This window comes from Danio aesculapii, chromosome 18 (assembly GCF_903798145.1).
Source record: "Danio aesculapii chromosome 18, fDanAes4.1, whole genome shotgun sequence".
Taxonomy (NCBI): domain Eukaryota; kingdom Metazoa; phylum Chordata; class Actinopteri; order Cypriniformes; family Danionidae; genus Danio; species Danio aesculapii.
Window position 1 is genome coordinate 1,207,997 of NC_079452.1, and position 14,696 is coordinate 1,222,692.

At 38.9% G+C, this 14,696-nt stretch overlaps 1 protein-coding gene across 1 annotated transcript; it reads right to left on the minus strand.

Annotated features, from left to right (window-relative positions):
- Positions 1-915: 915 nt before the first annotated feature.
- cuzd1.1 (CUB and zona pellucida-like domains 1, tandem duplicate 1) lies at positions 916-7,266 on the minus strand. Its single transcript, XM_056478949.1, has one exon. It carries the CDS (start codon positions 7,264-7,266, stop codon positions 2,053-2,055), a length of 5,214 nt encoding a protein of 1,737 aa, XP_056334924.1. The 3' UTR covers positions 916-2,052.
- Between the last annotated feature and the right edge of the window lie 7,430 nt (positions 7,267-14,696).

Below are 14,696 nucleotides of genomic sequence, written 5' to 3' on the forward strand. Positions count from 1 at the left end.
ACGTTCGTCTGAAATGTCAACGCTGTCGGTGCAGTATGCAATCTCAGAAGACACACGTGCTGTGGCGCTGTCAGAGACCGGTGTTCTGGAGAATTCGGTTCCTCCTTGTTTTCCATTCACAGCGCATGCGCAACTCCCCAACGTTGGTTTCACCCTTGATCATCAAACATTTTTTTAATTACATTTTGTAATTGTACTTATTGCACGCACTCATTTATTGTTTTGCTGTTAATGTGTGCGTTAGCGTGTGCGTGTTCCCTCGCGTTTCTTTCAAACAATGTATAAGCCTTGTCCAAAAAAATAGCACTGCAAAATTAGTGTCTTTGATTACTTTAGGTAACTCATGATGATGCTTGTAATGTTTAAAATTGCATGGGGTGTTTATGTAAACACTTGTCACTTTACATCTGCATATTGTGGCGGAGGGGAATATGCCACCGCCTTGTGGGGCAGATAATAAACTTTAGACTAAGGAAGACTGAGTGAGCAACAGGATCTTAGTCCCCCCACCCAATGCTTTAGGTCTCAGTATAACTAGTAGTTATATGTGAGTGTCTATCGTGTTGCTATATGGAGCTACAGATAAAGTGAGGTGGGCTTCAGGATCTATCTTTTTCACGGTGGTAACCTGAAGTGTGTATATGAGTGTGTAAAAACTCAGAAAAACCCACCCTCCCAGATCTAACAGGATAGATGAGACGGCCCCACTCCTTAGCATAAAGGACTTCAGTTTACTCAATGTAACTAAACAAAAAAATATATATTTATTTTAACAAAAAGCATTAGTCTTATGAGACTAATTGAATGAGTTTTAATTTGTTTCTTCACATGAAAAGTTAAAGTGTTTTAAATTCAATCAGCTCAGAATGAAATCAAATATAGACAATTATAAAGAAAATTTAGTTACACCTTAAACAATGAAAAGTTTCACATTTACAATCAGTGTTGATCAAATAAGTTCACTTCAAATTAGAAATTCACTTTCAAAATTCTGAAAAAATATACTCAGTCCATTCACGTGGCAAAATGTCCATAGACTGGCAAACAAATTAGTCTCTTTGTGGAAAACGCACAATTCACAGTTTCTCAAATGAAAGTTTCCTTAAAGCACAGTTCTGTTTTTGTACTTGTTGAAAGAGAAAGATGTCTTACCAATATTCAAGGAAAAGTGAACAAAATATTGTACATCACCACCCTCGATTCCAGGACGGAGCGCTGAAAGGAGTCTGGAAAGGCAGGGTAATGTTCCTTTTACTCTTTGATCCCGAACGATTGCCCTCGTGATCACAGCACGATCCAACAAGGCCACAATCCAGTCCAACGGCAATCAACCAGAGAACACAACGAACACACGATGCTTTCCAATGCAAAAATCCTCGCAAAAATAAGCCACTCATCCACTACGTTTTGAGTTCGTTTGAACTAACAAAAATCCGGATGTAAATCTCAAAAATGCACAGGAGTATTCAACTTCAGCACTGAATAACCCGAATGACTTCAACAGCAGGTTTGTTAATCCGCTTCACTCACGAGCACGTCGAAAAACTTGCTGCATCACTATTAAAAACTAGCTCGTTAAACTATATGGAGACTTAAAATCAACGAGACTTAGAAGCAATGTAATCTAGCTTTTATGTATATCATCAGTTAACTTTTTAAGTTGATCAAAAAGTTTTAAAACATCACAATCTTCATAAGCTCACCACTGCTGTCACAACTCGCTTTTTTTCTCTTCCCTCACTCTCTGTGTCTGCCCGCGATCGTCACACACACACACCGGAGAAAGTAATGGCGGCGCCCATGTCAAATTTCAAAATAAAAGTTCTCTCATAATCGGATTTGTAGATCCCCTACATTCCCCCCTACTAAACCCTGCCATAACACTGGACCTCCTTTCAGCGACTCAGTCCTGTGAAATAAAGAACAGAGAATAGCAGGTAAACACTTTAGGTGTGAACATCATTACAACAATTAAATGTTTTCAATCAGTGAGACAAAGATACATATCAAAAGACACTTTCAAAACCTTAAAGCTTCAAGAGTTGCGTTAACTTATTTAAAGACATAATCAGTTCTGTACCTAACTGGTAAAGTACTTTTGTTCAAACGTTGTGAACGTCTAGGTTCAGGAATGCTTTCGTTTTCACTTTCAGCTTCAGAACCACCTGAACTTACAGACTGGTCTACTGAATCTTCAGCTGATATTCCATTATCATGTTCTCTGATACCTGTGTCTGATTCATCCCCACTTTCCCTTCTATCTTGTGTGTCTGGAAGTGTAGCTGGTGTAAATGTAACAGGAACTACAAGAATATCAGGATCCTCTGAATCAGTGTGTTCCTGACCTGTGTGTGCTCTAGAATTATTTCTAGATGTACGAGGTGGTAAAGATGACTGAAAAGTGCAGTGTCTAAGTTGATCTCTGTGTACAACTTTACACGGACCTCCTTTCTCTGGGCGAATAGTGTAGACTGGTGTGTCTGTGTGATTTTGTTTCACTACAATGTAAGGTAAGGGTTCCCAATAATCTTGGATCTTATTCCTTCCCCTGTGTGAATGATCTCTTAACAGAACACGATCTCCAGCTTTCATGAGTGCACCATGTGATTTGCGATCATAGGCTCTCTTTCTCTGTCTTGAAGCCTCTTGTGCTGCAGAGTTGGCTACTTCAACAGCTGTTTTCAATCTGTCATGGTGTTTTTTCACCCAATCATCAAGATTATCAACTCCACTGTCCTCAATGTCTCTCCCATTAAGGATATCCATTGGCATGCGAGCATCTCTACCGAACAATAAGTAGAATGGCGAATATCCAGTTGAAGTGTGAGTTCGACTGTTGTAGGCCATAACTAACTCAGGTAGATACTCCTTCCAGTTCTTTTTCTTTTCCAGGGGTAACGTTCTTAACATGTCGTGCATAGTTCTATTAAATCGTTCGCACTGGGAGTTACCCTGGGGGTGATACGGGGTTGTGCGACTCTTTCCAATTCCATAGACTCTACACAGTTCTTTGATGACATTGGCTTCAAAGCAACGACCTTGGTCTGAATGTAATCGTGCAGGACAGCCATAATGTACAAACCAATGCTGCACAAGTGCTTTTGCAGTAGTGTGAGCAGTTTGATTCCTGGTTGGCACGGCCACTGTAAAACGAGAGAACATGTCAGTTAAGACGAGAACATTTTCGTATCCTCCCAAAGATTCCTCTAAGACAGTATAATCCATTGCAAGGACTTCCAGAGGTGCAGATACATTAGTGCACGTCATTGGAGCTCGAATCTTAGGGAAAACATCCTTTGCAAGTGCACATCTCTTGCACTCTTTGATCCAGCTATGAACATCTTTACTCATTGTTGGCCAATAATAACTCCGTCTCATGCGATTTAGCGTACTTCTTTCTCCGAAATGGCCACAATGATCATGCTGACTCTCATAGACTTTGTAACGCAGAGATTCTGGAACCACTAATTGACAAATTTCTTCGCCATCTCGAGGATCAAGGATGGTACGGAACATCACTCCTTTTTTAAGCTCAAGTCGTATGAACTGTTTAGCAAGCTTTTTTAACTCAGCATTCATGTTACGCTGCTCAACTGGGCTCAGATTCTTGTTTTTAAGAACAGCATGGTAGATAGGGGCTATTTTAGAATCTGTCTTTTGTTGCTCTTCTAGATCACTCCAGCTGTATCCAGGGACTTTCCTTGCCACAGACACTTGGACTGAAGCTTGTACTCTCTGCTGCTTTTTAGTGGCTGGCCATAAGCATATGCGCACTTCATCTGAATTCATCTTAATGAAATCTTTATCAGAGTCTTCCTGCTCTGGCTCTTCTCCAGATGGAATCCTTGAAAGAACATCCGCATTTGTATTTTGTCGTCCCGGTTTGTAGAAGACTTCAAAATCAAACTCCGACAACTGAGCTACCCATCGTTGTTCAACTGCTCCTAGATTTGCTGTTTCCAGGTAGCGCAAAGGGTTGTGATCTGTAATCACAGAGAACTTGGAGTAGATCAAGTATTCTTTAAACTTCTCGGTCACAGCCCATTTTAAAGCTAGCAACTCTAGTTTAAAAGCACTGTAATTTTTGTCGTTCTTCTCCGATCCACGAAGACTTCGACTTGCATACGCAATCACACGCTCAGCATCTCCTTGTCTCTGGCTCAATACGGCTCCAAGACCATGCAGACTCCCATCAGTTGTGAGTACAAAAGACTGACTGAAATCCGGATATGCAAGGACTGGAGGAGACATTAAACAATGTTTGAGTTTGTCAAATGCCATCTGACATTCAGTTGTCCAGTTAAAAGGTTCAATGACTTTTCCTTTTCCTCCTTTACCAACCAGAGCATGAAGAGGCCGGGCTAACTGAGCAAAACAAGGAACGAATCTCCTGTAATAACTCATAAATCCAAGGACTTGTCTTAACTCTTTGACATTTGAGGGTGCAGGCCATGTCTCCAACACCTGAGTTTTCTCTCCATCCACCTTTATTCCCTGGGAGGATATTAGATGACCCAAGAATTTCACTTCGGGTTTCAAGAGGAAACACTTGCTGGGTTTTAGTTTCAAACCATGCTCTCTCAATCGGTTGAACACTATTTCCAGTCTCTGACAATGACTTTCGAAGTCTTTTGAAAAAACAATAATGTCATCCAGGTAGATGAGCAGTATATCAAAAGTTAGATCTCCAAGCACCACACCCATCAGACGCTGGAATGTCGCAGGAGCATTACAGAGCCCGAATGGCATCCTGGTCCATTCAAACAATCCAAAGGGAGTGGTTACTGCAGTCTTTGCTCTATCCTCCTCACTCATTGCTACTTGGAAATACCCAGAGGTAAGATCAAGGGTGGAGAACAGCTGTGCATTTCCCAAAGCATCCAGTGATTCCTCCACACGAGGGAGAGGATAAGCATCCTTGCAAGTCACTTTATTTAATCTTCTGTAGTCACAGCAAAAGCGTACGCTACCATCTTTCTTAATTACAATCACAGCTGGCGATGCCCACGGACTACAGCTTTCTCTGAGAATACCCTGAGATACCAAATCCTGAACATGCTTTTTCACTTCCTGAAACACCTGAGGTGGTATTCTGCGATGTCTTTGCTTAATAGGAGGGGCATCTCCTGTCAGTACATTGTGTGTAACTGCGGTTGTATAACCAAAGTCACAATCATTCTTTGAAAACACATCACTGTGCTTGACCAATAGTTCCTGCAGTGTGCGGCGTTGAGTTTCTGTGAGGTTCTCTAAATTCATTTGAACTGGAACTGGCAGTTGCTCTGTGGTACTTATATCCACATTCACCTGATGTTGCTGTACAGCTTTAACATGCAAGGTACCTTCCTTCTCCTCAAACTCAACAAGCTCTTTTTGCACAACTTCTTGCGGCTTGGACAGCGCAGCAATTCTACATCGTGGTAGTAGTTTTACAGATTTTTCACTAGAATTCAGGACTCTGACTGGAACTTTACCATCGGCGGATTTGGCGAGCACATTAGCGATCAGTACACTTTTAGGCAAGCTGACATTTGAAGAGGCCTCCACCAACACTTGACAGCTTACTTTTGGTGGTATTCTACAGCGGCCTTCCAAAACACGCTCACTAAATGGAGGGATAGTAATTGCTTGCTTGCCAGCAACTTTTACGAAGCCAATCTTATCGTTGCAGCTTAATGTCTCAGTCTGCATCTTTATGTTAGCCAGCACTCGTTGGACCCTTGCCTCCTTAAAACCACAACTATATCTGTTCATCTTCTTCACATCTCCAGTAGTCATGAACAGATCTTTAAGTTCACTCAACACATTCATCCCAATGATGCCAGGCAATCTATTCAACTCTGTTCCGTGGGTTTCAGTCTCTTTAATTACAAACACACATTTTCCATGTAACTTCTTCCCCATGCACTCTATGTCTGCTTCTAGACAACCTATGATGGGAATGTCCAGGCCATTTGCTGCTGTGAGACGGACCCAGTTGGCAGAAGACAACACAGCTTCTCCAAAGTGATTCTTAAAATGTGACTCAGTGATAGTAGTGACTTCTGATCCTGTATCCAAGAGACAAATAGTACTGATACCTGCAATTCTCACTTCAATGGTCAGACAGTCTCCAAAAGCACTCTCACAAAGGGACTTAGAAACATTCTTTGTATCACAGTCTGCAGTATGACTTCGAATGACAGATGGACCTGGGCTCTCTAGCACTGAAGTGTCTCGGTCTGCTGTCTTTTCCCTCTCTGCTGTGTGAGTTTTAGAGGTTTCTTTGTTCTGAAGACAACGTCGGCTTGTGTGTCCTGGCTTACCACACGTATAACAGATGTATCTCCCTTCACTATCTTTTAAAGGTGCACTTTTCATCTTGTTCTCTTTTACAAGAGGTTTCACTTTTTCTTTGCTGTTGACTATCTGAAACAATTCTTCCTGTCGGGCAGCAATCTGTTGAACAGCTTCATGGAGTGACTCTAGGGTTAGAGGGACTGTAGAGCTCTCTGTCGCAGAGGTAGCATGAACAACACCACGTGAACGATTACTGGATCTCAGATTACTTGGAACTTGAAGTTCCTCTTCTTCTGACCAAGTTATAGCTTCTTGCATAAGCTGGATGAATGTCAGATCTTTCTCAGCCTTAACTCTCCTTTTCATTTCACGCCGTAGTGAATCATCTTTGAGGCCTAGCACGAGCTGTTCCTTCAGTACGCCATCAGCATCAGGAATTCTAGATGGATCTCTGCTCTGAATGATACTCAGCTTCTCTTGCAAATCATATGCATATGAACGGATGGTTTCTCCAGGCATTTGTTTGCGGTCATAAAATTCTTTCAGCCTGCTGCCAATGGGAAGTTTGTCCCCATAAGTCTGATCCAAAGCATCGAAAATCTCTTCCACTGACTTCTCTTTTCCGTTCAGCATAAACTTGACTGTCATCTTTGCTTCATCTTTTAAGCACTGCTTAACAAACTCAATTCTGTCTTCTTCAGGAATTTTCATCACCTTGAAGGCGGACTTCATTGAACTTATCCATTCTTCTATAGTTAACTCGCCAGGCTTAGAACGACATCCACTGAACTCTGGAAGTTTACGATCCCTTGGGATGTACACAGTAGATGGTGCTTTCTGCGCAGCAGCTTGTTGTTCAATAACAATTTTAGCAAGAGAAAGTGCCTCTCTCTGTTCGGCTCTGGCTTGCTCTAACATGCCAGACGGCTCACCGAACCGTCTTTGCATTTCTTCAAACTGTTTCTTTAATTCTTCTAGTTCAGCCATAGCGTCGGCTCAAAGACTACAAACTTGTACTAAATTAAAAGTCAGGAATTTATCCTGTTCGTGACGCCAATATGTGGCGGAGGGGAATATGCCACCGCCTTGTGGGGCAGATAATAAACTTTAGACTAAGGAAGACTGAGTGAGCAACAGGATCTTAGTCCCCCCACCCAATGCTTTAGGTCTCAGTATAACTAGTAGTTATATGTGAGTGTCTATCGTGTTGCTATATGGAGCTACAGATAAAGTGAGGTGGGCTTCAGGATCTATCTTTTTCACGGTGGTAACCTGAAGTGTGTATATGAGTGTGTAAAAACTCAGAAAAACCCACCCTCCCAGATCTAACAGGATAGATGAGACGGCCCCACTCCTTAGCATAAAGGACTTCAGTTTACTCAATGTAACTAAACAAAAAAATATATATTTATTTTAACAAAAAGCATTAGTCTTATGAGACTAATTGAATGAGTTTAAATTTGTTTCTTCACATGAAAAGTTAAAGTGTTTTAAATTCAATCATCTCAGAATGAAATCAAATATAGACAATTATAAAGAAAATTCAGTTACACCTTAAACAATGAAAAGTTTCACATTCACAATCAGTGTTGATCAAATAAGTTCACTTCAAATTAGAAATTCACTTTCAAAATTCTGAAAAAATATACTCAGTCCATTCACGTGGCAAAATGTCCATAGACTGGCAAACAAATTAGTCTCTTTGTGGAAAACGCACAATTCACAGTTTCTCAAATGAAAGTTTCCTTAAAGCACAGTTCTGTTTTTGTACTTGTTGAAAGAGAAAGATGTCTTACCAATATTCAAGGAAAAGTGAACAAAATATTGTACATCACCACCCTCGATTCCAGGACGGAGCGCTGAAAGGAGTCTGGAAAGGCAGGGTAATGTTCCTTTTACTCTTTGATCCCGAACGATTGCCCTCGTGATCACAGCACGATCCAACAAGGCCACAATCCAGTCCAACGGCAATCAACCAGAGAACACAACGAACACACGATGCTTTCCAATGCAAAAATCCTCGCAAAAATAAGCCACTCATCCACTACGTTTTGAGTTCGTTTGAACTAACAAAAATCCGGATGTAAATCTCAAAAATGCACAGGAGTATTCAACTTCAGCACTGAATAACCCGAATGACTTCAACAGCAGGTTTGTTAATCCGCTTCACTCACGAGCACGTCGAAAAACTTGCTGCATCACTATTAAAAACTAGCTCATTAAACTATATGGAGACTTAAAATCAACGAGACTTAGAAGCAATGTAATCTAGCTTTTATGTATATCATCAGTTAACTTTTTAAGTTGATCAAAAAGTTTTAAAACATCACAATCTTCATAAGCTCACCACTGCTGTCACAACTCGCTTTTTTTCTCTTCCCTCACTCTCTGTGTCTGCCCGCGATCGTCACACACACACACCGGAGAAAGTAATGGCGGCGCCCATGTCAAATTTCAAAATAAAAGTTCTCTCATAATCGGATTTGTAGATCCCCTACAATATGAAAACAAAAACAATACAATGTCTTTTTAATGTCATAATTGTATCTAACAATATTCATTCGCAGAAAGGGTATTTACACTAAAATTATGGATTTAGTAAAGAATACAATTAAAATATAGACTTACTAACTTTTAAAAACAATTTATTATGTATAAAGGAGTTTACATTAAAACACTTAGGAAACAGATTTTTTTACATGGCCCATAGAAGTGTTTCCCCACTACATAATAAATTTCAAGCATTTAAAACAAAATACAGTGGTGGTGGTGATGTTTGTAATGTATTAATTATGTCTAATGACAATTACAGTATTTAAAGAACAGTTCCTTTACACTAAAACAATCACTGTATTCAATCACTTCTTTTTGTGGACTACGCAGTGACCATATGCATTCACCTGCTTGGGTAAATAGGTAATTTTTTATTATTAAACACAATTTTTGTATCTTTGGTTCTTGTTTAAATTGACAGAAGTTGTTCAGTGACTACTGTGGTTGAGCACATTGCAATATTAATGCTAAAGTTATATTGTGTAGCCTAGAATGAAGAATATTATTGCCCAGCTTGCTTTAGACACTATATTTTGAAAAAGGTATGCATATTTTGGTTGGTTTGCAAAAACAGACTTTTTAAAAGATTTTTATTTTATTATTTTATTGCCGGCGACTCTGTGGCGCAGTAGGTAGTGCTGTTGCCTCAAACAAGAAGGTCGCTGGTTTGAGCCACGGCTGGGTCAGTTGGCATTTCTGTGTGGAGTTTGTATGTTCTCCCTGCATTTGTTTCCTCTGGGTGCTCCGGTTTCCCCCACAGTTCAAAGACATGTGGTACAGGTGAATTGGGTAGGCTAATTTGTACGTAGTGTATGAGTGTGAAAAAGTGTGTATGGCTGTTTCCCAGAGATGGGTTGCAGCTGAAAGTGCATCCGCTTTGTAAAACATGTGCTGGATAAGTTGGCAGTTTATTTCGTTGTGGCGACCCCTGATTAATTAAGGGACTAAGCCGAAAAGAAAATGAGTGAATGAATGTTCACTGTTAACATAAAAAAACTGCAACATTGAAGTTGTGTAGGATTGTTCAAATAAAAAATAATTTAACGTATCTTTTTAATTTACCCATGTTTTTGCAAGATTTTTTTTTGTGCAAATGAAAATTAGGTATAAATCTGTTAAAACGGCCTTGTATTGCATTTTAAATACTAAGAAGATAATTACTTTTCTCTGCTTTGGGAAAATCTGGGAAAAATTTGTTTTCAGTGTAAAGGCATTTTCTGAAGATATGTGACAAGTTAAGCAAATATGTAATTTAAAACAACACAAGTATCACTGTGATTAATCTGAACTAAAACACTAGAATTTGTGCAGCGTAGGATCATTTATTTTTTTCTTTCAACGCTGTTTAAAAGAAATGAGCGAGCACGTGCAAACAACAACAATAGACATAGACATGGGTATTTGTGCAAATAATTACAAAATTTGTGGTGAAATGGATACGGGGCTTATGCAATTACACCAAAACAACCATGAACTGATTCACTTCACAGAGCGAATTCATGACGTCGTGATTTGTGTACTAAAACTGTAAAACCAGCCTTAAAGTTGCGCATGCGCTGTGAAGGGGGAATAGGAGTAACCGAATTCTCCAGAAGACCTGTTGGCACTTTTTTTCAGGGGTTTCAGTACAGCCTAACCGCTACTACGTCATCAGGTGGGCATGGCTTATCTTTGAATCTGCATAGGTCACGAATCATGCGCAGATTGTGAAAACCGCCGTTTCCCTTAGATACCTTTATGTGATCACAGGGGGTTCGTGTCCAATGCCATTTATATGCAGTACTTTGAAATAGCTGTCCTAATTGCAGGTGTTTCATGTGTAGTCAGTGTATTTTATATTAAACAAAGTACCTTAAATACCTGTCAAATTACATTAATACTGTTATAGCTTAAGATCCTTGTCCTGATCCCAGGTGTTTTGATCCCTATCATACACCCGGCGCAATGCGCAACGCGCAACGCAACTGTTGTTTGCTAGTTTCTAAAAAAAGTCTAAAAAAAGAGGCGTGTTGAGGCGCATTGCTGGCGCGTTGCTATTTTGAGAAACTATAATAGACTGTTCAACAGACCAGAACAAAGCCGGTCTATTGTCTATCGATCTATCTATCTATCTATCTATCTATCTATCTATCTATCTATCTATCTATCTATCTATCTATCTATCTATCTATCTATCTATCTATCTATCTATCTATCTATCATGCTAATAACATGCTAATTCATGCTAGAATCATGCTAGTAACATGCTAGTTCATGCTAGAATAATGCTAGTAACATGCTAGTTCATGCTAGAATCATGCTAGTAGAGAAGCGGGGGTTGGCTTGTTTGACTCATGCTAGCACACCATAAATCCTGTATGGTTCACATGCTAGCAATGACTAGCAACATGCTAATTCATGCTGGAATCATGCTAGTAACATGCTAATTCATGCTAGAATCATGCTAGTAACATGCTAATTCATGCTAGAATCATGCTAATAACATGCTAATTCATACTAGAATCATGCTAATCACATGCTAATTCATGATATAATTATGCTAGTAACATGCTAATTCATGCTAGAATCCTGCTAGTAACAGGCTAATTCATGCTAGAATCCTGCTAGTAACATGCTAATTCATGCTAGAATGATGCTAGTAACATGCTAATTCATGCTAGAATCATGCTAGTAACATGCTAATTTATGCTAGAATTATGCTAATAACCTGCTAATTCGTGGTAGAATGATGCTAATGACATGCTAATCATCTATCTATCTATCTATCTATCTATCTATCTTTTCATACTTTTTAAAACGGTTTTAAACTAAATAAACTATTACCAACAGACTTTCACAAGCCAGCCCCAAAGTTTGTCCTCAAACTTTAATATCTAGTTAGGCTGGCTTGTCAAAGCCAACCTACTGTTCTTCTATTTAAACTTATTATTATTATTATGGTGGCTTGAAAAGCCAGCATACTGTTATCTATCTTAAACTTATTATGGTGGCTTGAAAAGCCAGCATACTGTTATCTATCTTAAACTTATTCTTCTTCTTCTTCTTCTTCTTCTTCTTCTTCTTCTTCTTCTTCTTCTTCTTCTTCTTCTTCTTATTCTTCTGAGACTAATTTCTAAGTGTATCTCCTCCTAGGCCTTTCAAGCTACATACTTCAAACTTTCGTCAAACCTTCAAACTGGTCTGACTCGGGTTGCTATATCTTTTCTAACTGATCCGACCTTGGGTTTTCCGAAAAACGACCCAGAAAAATCCAAAAAGTCCCATTGACTTAACATTGGGTCAAACTTTGTGAGCTCATAACTCTGCATCAGACTGTCCTACAGACTTCTAACTGGACTCATTTAACTCAGTCTAGCCAGCAGCCAATAACTGATGACTTTTTAACTTACTAGCCACTCCCTAGCAACCACTTACAGCACCCTAGCAACTGTCCCATAGACTTCCATTGTAAAAGACTCCCATTTACTTAACATTGGATCAACCTTTGTGAGCTCATAACTCTGCATCAGACTGTCCTACAGACTAGAGTCTGGCCTCATTCAACTCAGTCTAGCCAGCAGCCAATCACTGATTACCTTTAAACTTACTAGCTACTCCCTAGCAACCAATTTCAGCACCCTAGCAACTGTCCCAGAGACTGTGACTAGCTATTCTAACACACGCTAACAGTTTTAACATCCTACTGACATGCTAATCTTGCTAGAAAGGTGCTAGCAACACGATAGTGACATGCTAGTCATGCTAGTAACATGCTAATTCATGCTAGAATCATGCTAACAACATGCTAATTCATGCTAGAAACAAGCTGACTCATGCTAGAATCATGCTAGTAACATGCTAGTTACATGCTAATTAATGCTAGAATCATGCTAGTTACATGCTAATTCATGCTAGAAACATGCTAATTCATGCTAGAATCATGCTAACAACATGCTAATTCATGCTAGAAACATGCTAATAACATGCTAATTCATGCTAGAAACATGCTAGTAACATGCTAGAATCATGCTAGTAACATGCTAATTCATGCTAGAATCATGCTAGTAACATGCTAATTCATGCTAGAATCATGCTAGTAACATGCTAATTCATGCTAGAATCATGCTAGTAACATGCTAATTCATGCTAGAAACATGCTAGTAACATGCTAATTCATGCTAGAATCATGCTAATAACATGCTAATTCATGCTAGAAACATGCTAGTAACATGCTAATTCATGCTAGAATCATGCTAGTAACATGCTAATTCATGCTAGAATCATGCTAGTAACATGCTAATTCATGCTAGAATCATGCTAGTAACATGCTAATTCATGCTAGAATCATGCTAGTAACATGCTAATTTATGCTAGAATCATGCTAATAACATGCTAATTCAAGCTAGAAACATGCTAGTAACATGCTAATTCATGCTAGAAACATGCTAGTAACATGCTAATCCATGCTAGAATCATGCTAGTAACATGCTAATTCATGCTAGAATCATGCTAGTAAAATGCTAATTCATGCTAGAATCATGCTAGTAACATGCTAATTCATGCTAGAATCATGCTAGTAACATGCTAATTCATGCTAGAAACATGCTAATTCATGCTAGAATTATGCTAGTAACATGCTAATTCATGCTAGAATCATGCTAATAACATGCTAATTCATGCTAGAAACATGCAAATTCATGCTAGAATCATGCTAGTAACATGCTAATTCATGCTAGAATCATGCTAATAACATGCTAATTCATGCTAGAAACATGCTAGTAACATGCTAATTCATGCTAGAATCATGCTAGTTACATGCTAATCCATGCTAGAATCATGCTAGTAACATGCTAATTCATGCTAGAATCATGCTAGTAACATGCTAACTCATGCTAGAATCATGCTAGTAACATGCTAATTCATGCTAGAATCATGCTAATAACATGCTAATTCATGCTAGAATCATGCTAGTAACGTGCTAATTCATGCTAGAATCATGCTAGTAACATGCTAATTCATGCTAGAAACATGCTAATTCATGCTAGAATCATGCTAGTAACATGCTAATTCATGCTAGAAACATGCTAATTCATGCTAGAATCATGCTAATAACATGCTAAATCATGCTAGAAACATGCTAGTAACATGCCAATTCGTGCTAGAATCATGCTAATAACATGCTAATTCATGCTAGAAACATACTAATTCATGCTAGAATCATGCTAATAACATGCTAGTAACATGCTAATTCATGCTAGAAACATGCTAGTAACATGCTAATTCATGCTAGAATCATGCTAGTAACATGCTAATTCATGCTAGAAACATGCTAGTAACATGCTAACTCATGCTAGAAACATGCTAGTAACATGCTAATTCATGCTAGAATCATGCTAATTCATGCTAGAAACATGCTAGTAACATGCTAATTCATGCTAGAATCATGCTAGTTACATGCTAATTTATGTTAGAATCATGCTAGTTACTTGCTAATTCATGCTAGTAACATGCTAATTCAGACTTGGCTTTTCAAGCCACCATAAAGTTTGTCCTCAAACTTTAATATCTAGTTATGGTGGCTTGAAAAGCCAGCATATTGTTATCTATCTTAAACTTATTATGGTGGCTTGAAAAGCCAGCATATTGTTATCTATCTTAAACTTATTAGGCTGGCTTGTCAAAGCCAACCTACTGTTATCCTATTTAAACTTATTATTTTTTTTTTTTTTATTATTATTCTTCTTCTTCTGAGACTAAAAATTAAACTCTATCTCCTCCTAGAGCTTTCGAGCTATGACCACCAAACTCGCACCAGACCTCCGAACTATTCGGACTCGGATTGCTATATCTTTTCCGACTGATCCGACTTTCGGTTTTCCGAAAAC